The sequence below is a fragment of the Lynx rufus genome, unplaced genomic scaffold (genome assembly GCF_022079265.1).
Source record: "Lynx rufus isolate CCGP_SWC_20201006 ecotype Redwood Valley unplaced genomic scaffold, mLynRuf1.p SCAF_10, whole genome shotgun sequence".
In the NCBI taxonomy this organism is placed as follows: Eukaryota; Metazoa; Chordata; class Mammalia; order Carnivora; family Felidae; genus Lynx; species Lynx rufus.
In genome coordinates, this window is record NW_025814824.1 from 87,421,779 (window position 1) to 87,441,404 (window position 19,626).

The 19,626-nt window shown below is 55.0% G+C and overlaps 2 protein-coding genes across 4 annotated transcripts in view; both read left to right on the plus strand.

Annotated features, from left to right (window-relative positions):
• The window catches only part of LRRC8A (leucine rich repeat containing 8 VRAC subunit A), a 29,092-nt gene extending 25,686 nt beyond the window's left edge, over window positions 1–3,406 (plus strand). For both annotated transcript variants that reach the window (XM_047070634.1, XM_047070642.1), the window contains one exon: window positions 2,501–3,406. In XM_047070634.1, coding sequence (XP_046926590.1) covers window positions 2,501–2,776 — 276 coding nt within the window. In that variant the 3' untranslated portion in view covers window positions 2,777–3,406. The remainder of the gene's footprint in view (window positions 1–2,500) is intronic.
• Window positions 3,407–7,812: 4,406 nt separating this feature from the next.
• Window positions 7,813–18,758, plus strand: PHYHD1 (phytanoyl-CoA dioxygenase domain containing 1). Of its 2 annotated transcripts, XM_047100219.1 has the most exons (11): window positions 7,813–7,845; window positions 10,399–10,554; window positions 13,375–13,450; window positions 13,591–13,638; window positions 14,668–14,723; window positions 14,834–14,896; window positions 15,587–15,608; window positions 17,119–17,247; window positions 17,347–17,463; window positions 18,484–18,610; window positions 18,713–18,758. In XM_047100219.1, the coding sequence occupies exons 1-11, from the start codon at window positions 7,813–7,815 to the stop codon at window positions 18,756–18,758; spliced, it is 873 nt and encodes a 290-aa protein (XP_046956175.1). The 2 variants fall into 2 exon arrangements, with proteins under 2 accessions (XP_046956175.1, XP_046956183.1); XM_047100227.1 differs by lacking the exon at window positions 14,834–14,896.
• Window positions 18,759–19,626: the final 868 nt, after the last annotated feature.

The following is a 19,626-nucleotide window of genomic DNA, read 5'->3' on the forward strand; positions in this document are numbered from 1 at the left end:
GCGTGAAGACAGGTCCTTGTCGAGATCACTGGGGAGAAGATGGAGGGAGAGAGGAGTCTGGCCCAAGCCTTTGGGGTGGAAGCGAAAGAGACCAGGCAGGAGAGTGTGGGCTTACGGCACGCGGGACAGTGGGGTGAAAGAATGGGTTCAGGTCCAATGGATTAGGAGGGACTGTTGGTGACTCTGGCCGGATAGTTTCAGGGGTGGACAGGGGCAGAAGCTAGATCACAGTGAAGCAAGAGACCGTGTTTGTCCAGATGGTTTGCTGGGAGGGGTGGAGGGCCATGGAGCAACCCCAGAGGCTTCTGGGAGGGGCTTTTTTTCAAAGACTGGCGGGACTTGAGGGCACCTCAGTGCTGATAGTGGAGCCACTGAGGTCCCTGGGCCATAGGAGAGGGCAGGATCGGGGTGATGGGAAAGGACCTCGACCCTTCAGCAGCTGAGTGACACCTCGGGAAGAAGGACAGGCCCAAGGACAGGGGTGGCTGTGGCGGGGCGCCGAGCCACTGGAGGGACCTTCCCTTTTTTCTGTGGGACGTGGAGAGAGCTCACTGGATGGGGCAGGGGTGCTCCAGGGATGCGATGTTTTAGGGAGGCAGTTCTGCACGTGAACCCCAGCTGTGTCACTCACTGGGCCAGGCCTCTCACGCTTCCCTGACCATTGAGTCGTCAGAAGAGGCCACTGTGGTGGAGAGCGGGCTCTCTGGGGGGCTCAGGTCCCCCCCAGTCCTGCCAGAGCCCGCTTCCCATCATCCCTCTGACCGTCATGTCCCTCAGCGTCAGTCCTGCTCACCTGGAAGCCACCTTGGCCCCATCCCTGACCGCTGGGCACAACGGGGGCTGGTTTGGGAGGCCTGGGGCAGGAGTCTCTTTTAAAACATCCTCAGACACAGAACATTGAAGGCGACATGCGTTTCCAGTCCTACCCTTTCATTATACAGAGGGGGAAACTGACGTACAGGGAGGGAAAGGGACTTGCCCAGGCCTACACTGGCAGGGAGCGCCGTATTTGGCACGATGGGAGCACAGCACAGGCTCCAATCAGAGGAAGCCAGGCTTACTCACATCCTCTCTTGACCTTTCTGGCTGTGCTGTCTCGGACACGTTGCATTTCGCCTCTCCAGGCCTCAGCAGGACAATGGGGATGGGGACAGAGCAGCCTCAGAGAGGTTACTGAACAGTCTTTCCGTCGTCCTCACGCGGGATCGAGTGGGGTGCCTCCTGCCCCTCGTACCTGAAGGAGGTTGTTTTGGCAAAAACAGGTTCAGTAAGAACCGTGTTTATAGCTGATTCCTCACAGAAGGGCAGGGAGGGAGGTGGCATTTGTGCGGCCTTTCCTGTGCACCTAGAGACACAGCAGGTCCCCATGTGGGCTCCACCGTTTGTTCCTTGCTCCACCGATGGTGTGGACAGATAGCAGAGGGTCATGGGTTTGAGCCCCACATCAGGCTCTCCGCTGTCAATGTGGAGCCTGATTTGGATCCTCTGTCCTCCGCCCTCTGCCGCTCCCCTGCTTGGGCCCTCGCTCGTGCTCTCTCTCTCTCTCTCTCTCAAAAACAAATAAACATTAAAAAAAAAAAAAGTATCAGTGCTCTGATCGAGCCTGGTGTGTAGGAAGTTGCATGTGGGCATTGCCCATTATTCAGATTTTGCAAAATAGGAGGGGAATGGCCAATACTGGGCTCCCGGCATTCATGGTCAGGGTGTGACTTGAGGAGGGGACTGAGGCCCAGGACAGGGAAGTGACACAGCTGGGGTCCCCACCCGTACTGGCACACTGTCTCCAGTTCTCAGCAACAGTTCAGGGCATACAATTTTCTCGGCATGCTTCTCCCTTTCCTAAATGGTCCTTTTTTTTTTTTTTTAAACGTTTATTTTTGAGAGGGAGATAGACAGCTGAGTGGGGGAGGGGCAGAGAGACAGAGAGAGGGAGACACAGAATCCGAGGCAGGCTCCAGGCTCCGAGCTGTCAGCACAGAGCCCGACGCAGGGCTCGAACCCACAAACGGTGAGATCATGACCTGAGCTGAAGTCGGACGCTCAACCGACTGAGCCACCCAGGCACCCCTCATAAATTGTTCTTAAATCAGGCAAGACCCACAGGTGAGGCCTGGACAGTGGAGGGGGTGTGGAGCGGTTAGTAGAGTAGCTGGCCTGGCTGCTGTGATGTGCGGGGGACCAGGTGCTGGGAGACAGTGGGGACCCAGGTGGCCCCCATCCTGCCCTCCCAGAGCCCACGGTCCAGGAGTGACCGGTGGCCGAGCAGCTTCCCCACGGAGGGATCGGTGCTCCTGGGGGCCGTGGGGGCCGTAGGTTCCCCGGGAGGCCGGGGAAGGCTTCCCGGAAGAGGTGAGTACGGAATGAGTCTTCAAGTACAGGTGGGAGTCAGCTGGGCTTCGGGCCGGACGATACTGGTGCCGGGGGAGCGGGGAGAAGCCTCGGCCAAGGCCCCGGGTCTGTGCTGTGCCCCTCACTCGGGCCCTCTGCTCCTCCCCTGCAGATCGAGGCACTGCCCCCGGAACTCTTCCAGTGCCGGAAGCTGCGGGCGCTGCACCTGGGCAACAACGTTCTGCAGTCACTGCCCTCCAGGGTGGGCGAGCTGACCAACCTGACCCAGATCGAGCTGCGGGGCAACCGGCTGGAGTGTCTGCCCGTGGAGCTGGGCGAGTGCCCGCTGCTCAAGCGCAGCGGCCTGGTGGTGGAGGAGGACCTGTTCAACACGTTGCCGCCCGAGGTGAAGGAGCGGCTGTGGAGGGCTGACAAGGAGCAGGCCTGAGCGCTGGCGGACGGCTGAGCACGGGGCCACCGAGGAGCCCTGGGACCCAGGGACCCAGGCACCCAGGGACAACCAGCCAGGTCTCAGCCAGGCCAGGAGCCCGGGGCTGGACGTCGGCTGGGCTGCAGCGACAGGACAGTACCTGAGGGGCTGGCCCCTTTTCTCCTTCGAGACTCATGCCCCCCAGGGCGGGCGCCTTGTCGGGGAGATCAGAGACCTAAGTCGTAGAGTGCAGTGTTTGGACAATCAGGGCCTCTTCCCTGGAGGCCATCTCTGCCGCCAAAGGCCCAGGGACACCTACTTAGCTCTTGGTATTTATTTTTCGCCACTTCCCACCCCTCCCTCCGGGTAACTTCTACATTCCCAAGAAAGTCCAGCTCAGATGGGGGAGGTGTTGAAGGAAGGGTGGGCAGTGTCCCTTTTTCTTTTTTTTGGTGATGTCACCGGCGGTACCCACCCAGACTTGAGCAGAGTGGTCCAGGGAGAACCAGCCGTGGATAGTCGCCCCCCCCCCCCCTTGGTGCGGGGGACGGGCTCTGGCGGTATGGCCCAGGGGACGGTAGGCCGCCGGGTAGAAAGGCCAGGCCTGGGGCTTGCCTCATCAGTTTTAGATTTTTTTTTTTTAAGTAAAAAAAAAAAAAAAGAAAAAGAAAAAGAAAATTTTTTTTAAAGCTTTGAAAATTGATGGTTTGGGTATTAAAAAGAAAAAAACTAAAAAAAAAAAAAAAAAAGACAGTGAAGGCCAGTGAGTTGGGGTCTCAGGGCAGGATGGCAGCTTCAGAGCAGAGCAGCAAGACACAGAATTGTATTTCCTCCCCGCCCCGGGTGCAGGCTGCCGAATGTCTTCCGAGTCTGGCGTGACCTCGGTCCAGGAGTTCTGTTTGTTCCTCTCCTCTCCCAGGACGGGGAATTTTGTTTTGTTTTGTTTTGTTTTTTGGTGTCTTGTTTTCTTTCTCCTCCATGTGTCTTGGCAGGCACTCATTTCTGTGGCTGTTGGCCAGAGGGAATGTTCTAGAGCTGCCAAGAAAGGAGGAGACTCGGGTTGGCTAATCCCCGGATGAACGGTGCTCCATCGTCCCGTCCCTCGTCTCAGTGTTAAAGAGCCAGGAGGAGCTACCTCGCCCGGACTCTGCTTTCCCACCTCACGTGTCACGACTTTGCCCAGTGCCACCACTAGCTTCAGCTGCTGACATCAGCCCTGTCACCACCTGGTCCTAAAGAAGAGACACTTGGAGGCGGGGTCGTGGGTGGGGAGGTCGCTGCTGGGAGGGTGGGCTCCCCAGGTCTTAGTTCCAGTTTCTGTCCCGGGTGCCTGGCACACACAGCCCCCTCAGCACCTGGTTGCTGGAAGCCACCTCACTTTAGATCAGTCACCGGGGTCCCCGCGTTAGAAGGGTCCCCCCCTTAGATCAATCACTTGGACACTAAGGCACGTTTTAGCGTCTCTTGTCTTTAATGATTACGTCCATTTGTCTGTCCATTTGTGTTTCCTGCGTCATATCGGCGGATGTAATCCTCAGAAATAATGCACACTAGCCTTTGACGACCATGAAGCAATCCGTTACATGAGGGTCTGAACTTGTAGACTCGGTTCAAATATCAAATAAATCTATAACAGAAAGTAGCCTTTGGAGGTCTCTGTGTCGTGGCGGGGGGTGGGGGGTGGGGGGGCTTCCCTCAGCTCTCTGAGTCCCGCTGGGCCCTGTGGACTAGTTTGTGGAACAGCCACCGATGGGCACCTAGAAGGTGGTTCACCGCCCCTCTCCCTGCCGGGGGAGACCGCAAGCCCCGTGGAGGCAGCGTCTGTTGCGTGTCTGGTGTGGCCCAGGCCGGGGATCCCACGGCCGCCCAGTCGCCTGTGGTTTGGACCTTCGTGAGCTTTGGCGGGGGAAGGCGTGGGGGCACTGGAATACTCTCCATCCTTGTCCCAGCTCTGTTATCCCTGCACAAAGCCGGACCGATCCCTTCCCTCCCAGGGCCTCCATACCCCCATCTATGCAATGGGCGTTTCCACTCTGTGCTCTCACAGGGACCCTTGTAATTCCTAACAGCCATTCCCCTGGGCTCCTCAGAGGTGGGGCGGCCAGTCACTGCAGCGAACCTGACCGGCTCCTGGCCCCTTGGGAGCCTGCTGAAGGGGCAGGGGTCAAGGACGGAGCTGCCTTCAAATCGTAGCTCTGCCATTTATCCGACGTGGGGCCACAGAGTCCTCGTTTGTAAAATCAGACTAGCGTTGGCAACCTTGCAGGACTGTTCTGAGGCTTACTGGTGACAATTATGTGGCAGGTGGAGTTTTGAACAGAGGGCCTGGCTTTTAGTGCCCAATAACTGATACTGTCCACCTGGACCAGTGAGGCTTGCGCTGGGCCGACCTGGGGACCCAGGGCAGGGGGCTTTTGGTGAAGAAGAAAGGCCATTGGATCTTAGCGATGAGGCCTTAGCTGCTGCTTGGTGGGCTGTGATCCCTTCGGAGACCCTCCTGTATCGCCACGGTGGAGGTGTTTTCCCCTCCTGTCTGGTCTGGCACCTCCCAACCCCCGCTCCCCCATCCAGCCTTGGGGCCGCCCAGCGACCCCAGAAAGAGGAGTGTTGCATCTGGAGCTGGTTAGCTTTTGGGAAAAACCACAATGCAAACCCACTTCCCAAAGCCTGAGCAGAATGAATGAACAAATCTTGGGGGGTCCATCCCCTCCTCCTCCCATCCCCCCTGGGCTCTAGGCTCCAAACCTCAGTGGTAGTCTTTCCTCTGATTACAACAGCAGTTTGGAAAACTGGGGGAAGTTCAACAATAAAATAAAAATATCCTCACATTCCACCCAGAACAGCCCCTGCTAACTTCTGGTGAACAGCTGGTAGGTACTTAGTAAATGCCAGGCCCTGTGCCAAGCTCTTCGTCAGAGGTAAAGCACCGAGCCTCCTCCTTACGAGAGGTGTTTATGTTATCCCCAAATTAAGGATGGGGAACGCAGGGCCCAGGCCTGGACTGAGATCCGGTCTGCCTCCCTGAGCTCCACTACAAGCCTTTGGTGGGGGTTCCCAGGGAAGCTGCTAGCCCAGCAGGATCGGACCCTTACAATGCTCTTGGCACATGGTCGGTGTCTGTATTTTCGGGCCACTGCATCACATGGGGCCAGGACGGTGGGGAATGCGCCCTGCCTCAAGTGAGCTCCGTCTCACCTGTATCTCCTGCATGGTTCTGTCTTCCGCCTGCCCTGCTCCCCCAGCCTGGCTCCTCAGAACCTCTTCTCCATTCTCAGGAGCCTGGCCACCCTCTCCTGGCCCTCGGGAATCGACACCAAGCCGCTATTCTCAATGCCGTGGCCCAGAAAACACGACTTGGGCCCAAGGCTCCCAAAGGCTGAGCTCATGTCCCCATGCTCACTGCCAAGACAGTCTGTCCCTTTACCATTCAGGAAAACGTCATTTCAGAGAAGTCCAGCGGCCAGCTTTCGGAAGCTGCAGCCAGAATGGCCCCATTGGCTGCAGAGCAGGTCTGGTGGGTGCTGTTCGGACGGCTGGTCTCCACAATGCCAGCCAGACTTGAGACGCCAAACGTCTGCGGCCTGGGGGGTGGGGAAGAGGAACCTAGAGCTTTTCCCTTCCTCATTCTGAAGACACAGCCCCCCACTCCATAGCCCCCTCCCCCCCTTTTCTTTTTCGGAGAATGATTTATTTAGGGGCGCCTGGGCGGCTCAGTCGTTTAAGCGTCCGACTTTGGCTCAGGTCATGATCTTCAGGTTCGTGAGTTTGAGCCCCGTGTTGGGCTCTGTGCTGACAGCTCGGAGCCTGGAGCCTGCTTCGGATTCTGTGTCTCCTCTCTGCCCCTCCCCGGCTCACACTCTGTCTCTCAAAAATGAACAGACGTTAAAAAAACAAAATGTTTCGGGCGCCTGGGTGGCTCAGTCGGTTGGGCGGCCGACTTCGGCTCAGGTCAAGATCTCGTGGTCCGTGAGTTCGAGCCCCGCGTCGGGCTCTGTGCTGACAGCTCAGAGCCTGGAGCCTGTTTCAGATTCTGTGTCTCCCTCTCTCTGACCCTCCCCCGTTCATGCTTTGTCTCTCTCTGTCTCAAAAATAAATAAACGTTAAAAAAAAATTTAAAAAAATGTTTATTTAAGTGATCTCTGCACCCAGTGTGGGGCTTGAACTCACACCCCAGAGATCAAGAGTCCAGAGATGGAGAGTTGCAAGCTCTTTGAACCGAGCCAGCCAGGAGCCCCTAGCCCCTTCTGCTAAGATTCCCTTTTATCTGCTATCCTCCTCTGAGCCATAGGCTGACCCCTACCCCCTCCTTTAATCCTCCCAAGACTAGGAGAATTTCAGAGCATCAGAGCCGGGAGGGGCCCAGATAATTCTCTGAGGACCTTTTCCACCTTTGGAAAGTAAAGCCACTTGGCCCAATCTGACCAGTCTGCCGTGCAGATCCCCCAGGCCCACCCTGCACCCCCACCCCACCCCATATTGACGCTGGTAGCCTGAGGACTTTCTAATCCTTACGTGAAGTCTAGAGAGGGGCTGACATTCATCAGAGGTCACAGTGAGTGGTGGTGGCTGGTCTGGGACTCAGGGGTCCTCCTGCCTACCCAGCTTCTTTCTTTGCCCTGACACTCCTGGAATCCAATTTCTAGGCACCTGGTAAGCAGTCACAGTAGGGTGGTTTCTGGAAAGAACCTGGGAGGGAGCTGTTAAAAACCATGAGGGAGATTGAAAAGGGCTAATCCTGGATTAACTGGGAGGATGGACCCAGGGTATTGAGCTGGGTCAGAGGCAAGGGCCCCAACCAGGCACAGAAGTGGGGGGGGGGGGGTCCAGGCTGGCCTATGTGTGCTTGGGGGAGGAGAGCTGGGATTGGGTTTCCTTTAGGTAGGCAAGAGTTAAATCCTCCGAGGCCTCCCAGGGCTCCAGCTACTGTGCCCGTCCCCACCCCCTTCTCCTTTCCTTGCCCCACCTTCACTGCCCCTCTAACCTCTGGACTTGTGTACTTTTTCTTCTCCAGCCTGGGGCACGGCGCAGCACCCAAAGGAACCTGCCTCGTCCTCATGGCCTGCCTGAGCTCCTCGCAGCTCCAGAAGGTAGGGGCCAGCAGGGTGGGGGTCCGAGAGGGTCAAGTAAGTGTTGGGGGTGCCTCTGGAACCATAGTAGACCCTGGGAACTCAATCCTACCCTCTGCCATTTTTCAGAAGAGGAAACTGAAACCCAGAGTGGTCAGTTTCCAACCAGGACCTTTAACTTCTGCGCACACAGCCGGGGGCGTCAGGGCCGCAGGACAGGGGTGTGGTGGGAATGTGTATGTGTGACCGCAACCAGAATAAAGAATAAAGATCAGCACTTGTTGGGTGATGAGCACTGGGTGTTTTGTGTAAGCAGTGAATCATGGGAACCTACCCACTGCACACAAGGTATGTTAGCTAACTTGACAGTAAATTATATCAAAAAATAAAAATAAATTTTAAAAGAAGGAATAAAGATCAGCCAGGCCAGGCCTGGGCCCTGAGAGCCGAGGAGGAAGGGCCCAAGAGCCAAGGAAGCCTGGGGCAGGATGGCAGAGTCAGGGCCCCACGTGGGGGGTGGGGTCATCCCCCTCCCCCCTCCACTGCATTTGCACAGTGTCCAACACAAAAGGCTAACCCTTGAGAATAAGAGTGACCCAGGCTTAAAAATCGTGACCCTTGTTTGTTCCTGATTACGAGAAAAATGCCGGAAGGTACCAAAAAGCTCAAAGAAGAAAATGAAAAACCACCTGTAATTTCCTATGCGGAGACTTAGTATCTTGGTATACAGGCCTAGAATCTTTAAAAGTCCATTATAATAGCTACTGCTCTGTTTTATAAAGTGGGCACTACTGGATTTGACGGTCTGACGGCCAAAGAGGGGAAAACACTCACCCAAGATCTCACAAGGGCTAAAATACTAATTTGTCTTCACCTTTTTTTTTTTTTTTTTTCCGTCTCCCAGTCTATCAGGAACATATGCCCGTGTCAGTAAATATTTTTCTGCCACGTGATTTTTGTCAGCTGTGTTGTGTTCCAGACAGATAAAACATACTTTGTTGAATGACCCTCCCTGTGCTGAGCATTTAGGTTGTTTCTGATTTATTGCTCTCATTACACAAGCCTCAGTGCATACCCCCATACAAACATCTTTGCTCCCCTATCTGCTAAGCCCCCATCCTCCTATCTCAGGAAGTTCTAGACCAAGTGTATCTGCTGGGTCACAGGGACGCACAGTTTGCTGTGGATGACCCAGTTCCCAAGGAGGAAATGTTCAGCTGGACACTGATGGGGGGGTTAAGCGTCTGTCACGTAGAGCTGCCTAGAGACAAGAGGGCCCATGGGGAGTGGTCATAAATGTCCCCGTGTCCCACACGTGGAAGCCAGAACCAGAACCGGGCATCCTTGGGGGATGTGAGGGAGGGAATGGGGAAGTCAGTGACTGGGAATCAGACACTTCACAGTGGGCTCAAGGGGTGACTTCCAACATTAAAACTTTATAATGGTCTGCAAGCAAACATGGACACGTTCTCTCTCGTCATAACCTTCTCAACAGCCACAGAACAAGAGGTCTGGAGGCAAATCTGAATAAGCTAGTTGTTTTAACTCCCCCCTGGCTGCCCACTGCATTCAGGACAAAGCCCACCTCCTTGCCTGCCCTGGCCCCCACCTCCCTCCTGTGTCCCTTCTGTCCCCACCCTCACTTTGCTCTGCCAGGGGCTTCACACATCCTGCTCCCTCGGTCTGGAATGTTCATCCTTGTTTCTCCAACTCCCATTACCTGCTGGTGCCCTTTAAATGCCACCTTCTCAGAGCTGCTGCCCTGCTCTGTCCCCCCCCTCCCCAATTTTGGTTTCCATGAGACACTTTCTGCCTTTAGCTCTTGAATCTGCCCTCTCCCTCCTTGCACGCAGCCGTTTGTGACAGCACATCCCCCTGCGTGCTGGTTTGTCTGACATCAGCCTCCTTCGGTAGACTGTAAGCTCCAGGACAGCAGGCACTGTGGCTGGCTTGCTCGTTACTGTACCTCCAGCTTTTAAAACTGTGTCTGGTACGTGGTAGATAGATGCTCAGTAAATTTCAGTTGAATGAATGAATGAGGTTGGTCCAAGCCCACTGGTGGAGGAAGGATAGGGACACCTCCCCTTCCTCCTTCCTTCATTCAAGCAACCAATACTGGGTGCTCCTCCCTGGATTTCAGACCCCATGGCTCCAGGGTGGGGTCGGGGGATGGGAAAACAGAGCCACGAACAGGGCACTGGGTCCTGCCTTCAGACAGCTTTGGGTTTGAGGGAGGGGGCCAAGCCAGTCCTCGTAAAGAGAGTTTGGGGGCACGTGGGTGGCTCAGTCGGCTAAGCGTCTGACTTCAGCTCAGGTCACGATCTCACCCTTCACGGGTTCGAGCCCCGCATCGGGCTCTGTGCTGACAGCTCGGAGCCTGGAGCCTGCTTCGGATTCTGTGTCGTCCTTTCTCTACCCCTTGCCCCACCAGAAAGAGTTTTCTGTCAAAAATAAACGAAAGAAAGAAAGAAAGAAAGAAAGAAAGAAAGAAAGAAAGAAAAGAAAGAAAGAAAGAAATGAAAAGAAAGAGCGTTTGAGGACAGGGAGAAGCTTGAATTTCCTTCCTGCCTTCAGTTTCAGGAGGATGGCTTCCTGGTGCTGGACGAATTTTTGTCAGCGGATGAATGTGTAGCCATGCAACAGAGGATTGGCGAGCTAGTGGCCAACATGGATGTCCCTCTCCACTGCCGCACGATATTTTCCACCCAGGACGAGCAGCTGAAGGTCCTGGTAGGTGTCTGGGGCATCGGATCTGTGAGCACAGGATCTGGTCTTTGATGTGGGGCTCAGTCCTCAGCCAGCAGCAGTGTGGAAGGGAGGGCCCCAAGGCCCATGGGCTTGTTCTGATAACAAATCAGGCCCTGAGCCCTCCCCGTGCCAGGCTAAGTGCCTTCCGTACATATTTCCTTCGCTTCTCACTCTGGATTTATAAGGTTGGTATTATTACCCCCATTTGACGGGTGGGGAAAATGAGGGTTGGCTCACTTGCCCCAAACCATGTTGTTAGTAATTCATGAGTGAGGATTTGAACACAGATCTGCCTGATACCACGTCCTTGCTGTTCACTGCTCTGCTGTACTTCCCCAGTAGTTCTCCTGCCACAAGGGCCTCCTTTGGGGCCAGCAACCCAGAAGGAGCCAAGCGATTCTGATGGACCTATCTTGTGTAAGCCTTATCCCCCCCAGTGAGACTAGAAACTCAGCTTCTTCACCCACCACCCCTTGTGACTTAATAGGACTCAATGCAGTTTGAGATGGGTAAGTTGAGACTCAGGGGTTCTCCCGCACAGTTTGCTTAACCCTTCGGGAGCCTGCCTGTGGTGTGGCCCTCAAGCCAAAGCTGTGGTCTGGGCCCATTAACGGGGCTCGTTCACGCTGAGGAGCTCCTGCCATCTGGTGGACATATGGGGAATTACAATGGCCGGGAGACTTGCCACCCAGGGAGTGGGGCTGGGGCACTTGAGAAGGGCAAAGGGTTACAGAATGATAATTTCCTCCAAATAGTAGGTTTCATTCGGCCACACCCCGGCCATGTAGATGGGGACAGCAGAGGTGGAGGTCCAGTGTCCAGAGACCGGTCACTCAAAAGACTCCAAGGAGTGAGGGGGCCGATCTTGTGCTCTCTAAGCTGCCTTCTGAGAATGTTCTAGAGAGCAGGGAATGGTTGGGGGGGATGGGAGAATAAAGTGTATGTATCTTGGTTTATAATGCTTGCAAAGAGCTCAGCACAGTTCCTGGGACTTGGTAAACCCTCAGTATTCACCGCTGATCTTGTCAAAGACTTTGAAATGGGCATTAAAAGGAAAAAGATCAATGAATGTCCCGTCCAGTTTTCCAACTCTGTGAGTTGTACAGAACTGATAATAATGGGGGCACCTGGCTGGTTCAGTTGGTAGCATGTGAGTTCAAGTCCCACGTTGGATGTAGAGATGACTTTAAAAAAGTAAAATAAATGAAATATTAAAAAAAAAGCTGGCAATAACGTCCACAGAAATGGGTATGAACTGGGTCCAGAAGAATGGAATCATTGCCCTGCCAATCGATCCGTTTCACATCCATTTGCAAATTCATTTCAGTATTTGTTATTGCCTATCTGTATGTGCTTCTTAGAATTCTTTGAACATCTTACCGGTTCCCTTGTGAATTAACAACTTAAGCAGAACCTTTGGCATGTTTAGCTTCATTATCTTTATTTTTTTCAGCTTATTCATTTATTTATTTAGAGAGAGTGTGGGGGAGGGCCAGAGAGAATGGGAGAGAGAGAATCCCAAGCTAATCCCAAGCTAATAGCACAGAGCCTGACGAAGGACTCAAACCCACAAACCATGAGATTATGACCTGAGCCAAAGTCAGATGCTTAACTGAGTCACCTAGGTGTCCCCATTATCTTTAATATTATTATTATCAGTTATGCTTCCCTGACTTGTTTCCCTCACCCCTGATCCTGATACGGAACACTTAAGAATGTTGGGGGAAAAAACCCATATAGTGTTCGGTGGGAAGGGCTTGAAAGGGTCAGGCAAGTCACAGCAGAGCCCCACAGGCACGCGTGAGAGCAGATGTACGCAAGTGAGGGGAGCAGGGGCAGGTGGGGGAGGGCTGTGCCACGTGGAGAACCCAGGTAGGGTGGTGGGCGCCCTCAACTCCACTTGTGCCGCCACCTAGGAAGGTAGGAGATCTATATGATGGTAGCCAAGGGTAGCTAAAACCATAAGGAAAAAAAAATCACGCATCTTCCTGAAGCACCATTTTCTTCTGATGCTAAGAAATCTAAAACATATTAACATTAACAAGGAGAGGCTGTTAAGAAAACAGAAAAAGATGAGCGATAGTTTATATTCATCAAGCAGTTAGCCACGCCCTTGCTGAGTGTTTTCCCTCGAGCAGCAGCAGTAGTAATGATAATAATAAAAGCAGATACTCATGTGGCACTTTCCATATTCCAAGGACTGTTCTAGTGCTTTATGTATGCCAATTCATAATCTCTACACCCTATGGGATACTTTTAATAACATCTATATTTTATGAGGAAACTAAGCCCAGAGAGGTTCAGTAATGTGGTAGGGGGTCACACAGCACCTCAGTGGCAGAGCTGGGATTTGAACCCAAGTATTCTAGCTCTAGGGTCTGGGCTCTCAACTACTGTAAGATTCAGCCTGTAGAGGCTGAAGTCTCCAACAATCCAGGGGAGGTCAGTTCTATTATTTCCCTTTACAGAAGAGGAAACTGAGGCATTGAAAGGCAAAAATAGGTGATCCAAGGCTACCTGGGACCCAAGGCTATTTGGTTACAGTGTCTATGTTCGGAATCATAGCATATCGAGCATAGGAATCATGTGACTTAATTAAGAGGTTTCTGAGAAATTTTATGCTTGTGGCGTCTGACAGTGCTTCGGGGCACCCGGGGTTCCTGTTCACTGTCTGTGCCTCAGTGGGCGAGTGTGAGAAGCACCAGCGGGATCTGCAGCCCTGTGGGGTTAGGAAGCATGAGTGTCCCCTTCTCTCTGACCCCGTGATGCTCTCTCAGTCCCTCTGATGTCCCCTCTCCACAGGACAACAGAGACTATTTCTGGAACAGTGGCGACAAGATTCGATTCTTCTTTGAGAAAGGCGTTTTTGATGAGAAAGGTTCGGAGCTGGGGTCCCAGAGGTGTGAGAAGGGCGGCACTGGGGTGTCTCCCCCCAGGGCTGGGTGGGCGCTGAGGCCAGCTGCCCAGGGGAGGGTGGACTCCAGCTTTTTTTGTCTTTATCTGTTCCTTGTGCTACAGGAGATTTCCTGGTCCCTCCCGAGAAATCCGTCAACAAGATTGGCCATGGTAAGCAGGCACGCCGGGAAAAGGAAACGGGGAAACTGAGGCCTGAAGAATGTAGGGGCCTAACCCAAAGCTCACAGGAAGTTAGTGGCCCGGCAAATGGCATTTGTGGCTGCAGCTCCCCTCTGGACCTGCTCTTCTGGCCTTATGACGCTAATCACATGACATTGCCACCACAGCACTGGGAGGAGGGGCCCCCAGAGCCGCACATGCAGACCCTTCAACTCTCTGCTGCCCGGCCTGGGGATGATCCAGGCCCCGGGCATGGGGGGACTCCTGGATCCCACCACTTCCTGGAGCCTCCTCGAGGAGCACCTAACATGTTGACATGGCCCCTATTCTGAGACCCAAAAATGAAGCTATGAGGCCCTCTTTTTTTTTTTTTTTTCGGGATCGTACATTATGATTTATTTTGCAGATCACTTATTTTTAAGCTTGAAGTTATATCATGGGAGCTTTGTAAAAAAAAATTGTGGCAAAATACATGTAATATAAAATTTACCATCATAACCATCTTCGTGTATACAATTCAGTGGCATTAAGTGTGCTCAGCTCTCACTCTTTGTAACAACAACAATAATAGCAGAGAGTGAGATGTCCAGGTATTCTGTGCCAGGCCCTGGCCTGGCGTTGCAAATGCATTCGCTCATCGAGCCTCGTGGTAGCCTGGGAGGCTGGGCTGGTCTTCTGGATCTGCGGCACAGAGGAGAAACTGAGGCTTATAGGAGATAAATGGTCACTCGAAGTAGCTTAGGGTAAGTAGCAGCACTGAGATTGCTACCAAGTTCCAGGCCCCTTTGAGCCAGGTCTGGAGTGGGGTTCCCAGATGGCTGGAAGGTCAAGAATAAGGTCTTGGGTGGAGTGAGGTGCAGGCATCGTGGGCCCATCCCTTGGTTATAAACAAGCAGAAAGCTTAATGTGTGCAAACGGGTGAGAAGTCCAAGTGAGGCCTGCGTCTGGGGGCCTGGGACCAGGCACAGAGGGACGTGTGGGGGCTGGGGACTGGCTGGTCAGCCCACCTCTGTCCTACAGCTCTGCATGCCCATGACCCTGTCTTCAGGAGTGTCACACACTCTCCCAAAGTGCAGGTGAGCAGAGGTGAGGGTGAGGGTGAGGGTGAGGGTGAGGGGGGTGGGCAGGTGGGTGGCCCAGATGTGAGTGAGAGTAGGCTGGAAGTCTGACCTCTGCCCCCTTCCAGGCCTTAGCCAAAAGTCTGGGCCTCCAGATGCCCGTGGTGGTGCAGAGCATGTACATCTTCAAGGTGAGCTCCCTGTCCTCCCCAGACCTCAGTTTACCCTCTGTAATGTACGCAGAGTACTCACATCAAGCCCCTCCTTACGAAGGGCCAAAAAGCTGCTTCCCTGAAGAATTACTAAGTTTTGAGGAGAACGTGCAAAATCCGTCTCCTCTGGGTGACGGCACTTTGTCGTCACTTGCCTGGCACTTTGTGCCACTTGCCTGGCACTTTGTCGGTGCTCAGTTAAAATCTGGTGGCAGGAGGCAAGGAGACCCCCAGGATTCTCTTCTCCCTTCTCTTGCCATTGAAATGCTCTGCTCCCAACTTCAAGGCCCAGCTCAATGCCACCTCCTCCAAGAAGTCTTCCAGTGTTCCCCTGGGAAGAGAGGGACCCATCGCTGACCCTGGCTGGGCTGAGAGGCTTAACCTCAGGCCTGGGCCCCAGCCCCTCTTGCTGTCCTTCCCTTCGGCTTTGTTCTTGGTAGGCACGTGTGTGTTCAGACTCAGAGCACCATGCCAGGCAGCGTGGTTTTTCTCTTTGCGGCCCTCCTGGGCCTGGCACATGGTGGGTACTCCATAGCTGGGTGCTGGTGTGAAATCCTTGGAGGTAAACACCTGTGGCCGGGTCAGAGCATCCCCCAAAACTCAGAGTGGCCCCTGCTCCCCACCCCCACCCCCGCCCCCGGCTTCACTGGCCCTTCTTTTCTCTTGTAGCAACCTCATTTTGGTGGCGAAGGTAAGCGGAGAACATGCTGTGGGGCCCAGCAAAGGCCACCGCGGGAGATCTGGGACATTAGTGGTTGGGAGGGATGGTGCTTGGGGAGATGTCCATGGGCAAGAGCCTGGGGCAGGAAGGAGAAGCTACCTTCGGTTCCTTTGTGGAATAGTTGGTTGGGAGGGTGTCCTGGGGCCCTTGGCACAGTGGTTCTCCAGCCTGGGTTCTTGAGCAATCCCTACCTGGTTAAAAATACAGATCCCAGGGTCCCAGGCCCTAAGACCGTTAGGCAGCAGGGCTGCAAAGACCTGTGAGCCTGTATTTTTTCTTTTAAGGTTACTTATTTATTTTGAGAGAGAGAGAGAGAGAGAGAGAGAGAGAGAGAGTGTGTGTGTGTGTGTGTGCGCGCGCGCGCGCGCGCGCGCGCGCGCGCACGCGTGGGGGAGGGGCGGAGGGAGACTCCCAAGCAGGCTGTGCGTGGACAGCATGGAACCTGACTCGGGGCTCTAACTCATGAACCATGAGATCACGACCTGAGCTGAAGTTGGGTGCTTAACTGAGTGAGCCACCCAGGCGCCCCTCCTGGAGGACTGATTTAACAGAGAAATTGCCCATCTAATTTCAAAGCCCTCTGGATGCATAGATACCCTTTGTGGCCTCCCTTGTGGGCGATTATCTACTTCTGCTTGAATACCTCCAGTGACAGGGGGCTCATCCCCTCACAGCCAGCCCTTTCCTTCCTCGCGTGAGCCCAAGTCAGCCTCCTTGTGACCACCGGCTCCTCCCCACCGTTCAGCCCGAGGGGCGAGCAGGCCCTCCCTGAGTTCAGCACCTGTACTTCCTTCAGTGGCCCTTCCCTCAAATGCTTTGGAGTGCCTGCCATTAGGACACCTTGCTCTGGACACTGGATTGTCCAAGTCCCTCTTCAAGTTTGGTGCTCAGCAAACACACAGTTCCCCAGGAAGGAAGGAAGGAAGGAAGGAAGGGAGACTAGCACCCACAGACTGAAGTCCTTTGTTCAGCAGCCCTCCATCCTGGCTGGGGCCCAGTATCACCCAGAGGGGGTTAAAATGTGGCTGGGGGCCAGTCACACCGCCTCTTCTCCTTTCGCGCCCAACTCCCCAGTCTCACACCAGCGGATCATCTGGTGGCTGGAGATGCTTGTCCTGGTTAAGGACAGTGACCTTAGTTGCCTGGCTGGGATCAAACAATCACAGCCACTTTGTAGCCATTAGAGCGTCCGGCCCTGTCCTAAGCACTTTTCACACGTTTTCTCGTGGGATCCTCCAGCGACTCTGTGAGGTAGGTTATTGTCGAGGCCGCTTCAAGGTTTAGAGATTGAAGTTTCAATCTAGGGCCGAAGTCTCGTGCCCTCAGTCTCTATGCCAGGAAGTGCTGGGATTCCAACCGACCACGGGAAGGCTCGGGCTGCAGGGCTCTGAGAGCACCAGGGAGCGGGGAACGAGGCCAAGGTGAGGTGGGCCAGGTTCCTCACGCCCGGGGCGGGGGGGGGCGGGGGGTGCTGCTGCAGTCACTCCTCACCAGGACGCCACCTTCCTGTACACGGAGCCCCTGGGCCGGCTGCTGGGCATATGGATAGCACTGGAGGATGCCACGCTGGAGAATGGCTGCCTCTGGTTCATCCCGGGCTCCCACACCAGTAAGGACACCGGTCTCGCCCTGCCCACTCGTATCCCACCCCCGATGGCAGACAGACTTGGAGAAAAAGAGAGGCTAAAGGCTCCCCCTTGACCTGCAGGTGGGGTGTCCAGAAGGCTGATCCGGGCCCCTGCTGGCTCGATACCTGTCACCAGCTTCCTTGGGTCTGAGCCTGCCCGGGATAACAGCCTCTTTGTGCCCACACCAGTGCGGAGAGGTAGGTGGGATGCCGGCGGCAGGGTGGCAGGCTCTGGGGCCACGCCTGTGGGTCTGTGCTTGCTCTGACCACCCAGCTCACCCGAGGGCTGTGAAGCCACAGAATGGGAGGCCGGGCTGGACAGGTACTGGGAAGTCTCAAAGTTGCCTGATTTAACAGCAAGGCCTCGCAGGGTGCCGGGCTGGCTCAGTTGGAAAAGCATGCTACTCTTTATTTTTTTTTTTTTAAACGTTTATTCATTTTTGAGAGACAGAGAGAGACAGAGCGCGAGCAGGGGAGGGGCAGAGAGAGAGGGAGACACAGAATCTGAAGCAGGCTCCAGGCTCCAAGCTGTCAGCACAGAGCCTGATGCGGGGCTCAAACTCACTGACCGCGAGATCATGCCCTGAGCTGAAGTCGGGACGCCTAACCGACTGAGCCACCCAGGTGCCCCAAGAGCATGCTACTCTTGATCTTGGGGTCATGAGTTCGAGCCCCATGTGGGTGCAGAGATGACCTAACGAAAGAAAACTTCAAAACGGAACGAACCAAAACAGCATGGCCTCCCAGATCAGGCTAGCATCTAGACCCTGCAACTTTCGGGCTGTCTCTTGGGGCAAATGACTGAACCTCTCTGAGCCTCAGTTTCCCCAAATGTAAAGCGGGGAAGTCCGTGAGATGGATGACGTATAGATGATGTGGGACACAGTAGATGCTGACCAGATGCCGCTGTTCCTGTTAGAATAGGGAAAGGAGACGTCCAGCCCGGCATCTGCTCGCAAGGTCCCAGCTGACGGGCACAGTACAGACGCTTCTGCCTGGTCCTGCGAACACCACAGAAGGGGACACCCTTGCCAAGGCTTGCCGAGGGCACCGGGTCACAGCAGAAGGGACTTGATCCCAGGGGAGCCTCCGACCCTGGGGCAGGCTGCAGGGCCCCGAGTTTTCAGGAACGGGAATGGGGATGAACGGGCCACAGAGTCACTAGAGGGAGGAGCACCCTTTGTCCCCTCTCCTGACCTGCTGCTGCATTCCCGCCAGGGGCCCTCATCCTAATCCACGGAGAGGTGGTGCACAAGAGCGAGCAGAACCTCTCGGACCGCTCACGCCATGCCTACACTTTCCACCTCATGGAGGCCTTGGGCACCGTCTGGAGCCCGGAGAACTGGTAGGTGGCAGGGTGTGTGTGTGCCCTGGACAGGCTCCTCAAGAGGTCCTGGAGGCCGGGAGCAGTGACTCTGGCACCTCAAGGTTCTCTCTGTCTCCTCAGGCTCCAGCCAACAGCTGAGCTCCCCTTTCCCCCCCTGTATACCTAAACATCCTCTCGGGGCCGGGCCCGGTCTGTCCGGGCGAAGCTGCAGCCGGGCAAGCACCAGCACCTCGCCCCCCTGCCCAGCTGCGAAGGGGACGTCGAGTCTCTCCTCCGGTGCTTTCCCCCTGCCAGGGTCTGTGCCCCTCGGGCCTGCAGACAGGCAGGCGAGAGGTGGCAGGCGGGCAGCAGGAGCCTGCACCGCATGGCTTTCCGGAGACCTCTGTCTCCTCTTCCTCTCCCCTGCCCCAACCCAACCTCCCCCTGGAGGCAGCCTGTTACTACGAAAGGGTTCTGGCTGCTTCTCTGCCGGCTTCCCACTGTTCTCTCCTCTCAGAGGGAATTCTGATTATTACGGTGCAGGACGTTCAATAAAAGCGACTTCTGAATACAGCTTCTCGATCCTTCTTTCCCAAACAGCCTCGCTTTCAAGATGAGAGCCCTGCTGAAAATCATCCCAGGTACCCCAGCCCCGCCCGGTGAGAGGTCTGCATGATTTCAACAACCGTAACATTTAGTGGGCGTTCATGCGCCAGGAGCTGCACGCGCTTTATCTGTGTCCCCACGGCTCCCAGTTAGGTGCTCTTCCCGTCGGCACTTAGAGACGAAGAAGCTGACACCAGGGGTGGGAAGTTTAACTGACCTGCGGTCGTGCCGCTGTCCGGTGGTTCAGCGAGGTCAGCCTGATCCAGAGCCCGTGCTTCTGACCTCTGTGCTCCCCAAGACTCCTTGCTGGGGGAGGGGAGAAGACCAGGGCTAGGACTCCAGCCCCAGGTTCTGGTCCTGGCTCTGTGACCAACTTGTTTTCTGGTCTCAGGCCAGGCCCTTCTTCTCTCTGGGCCCCATGTGCCACTTGTGCAGTCAACGGGGCCAGG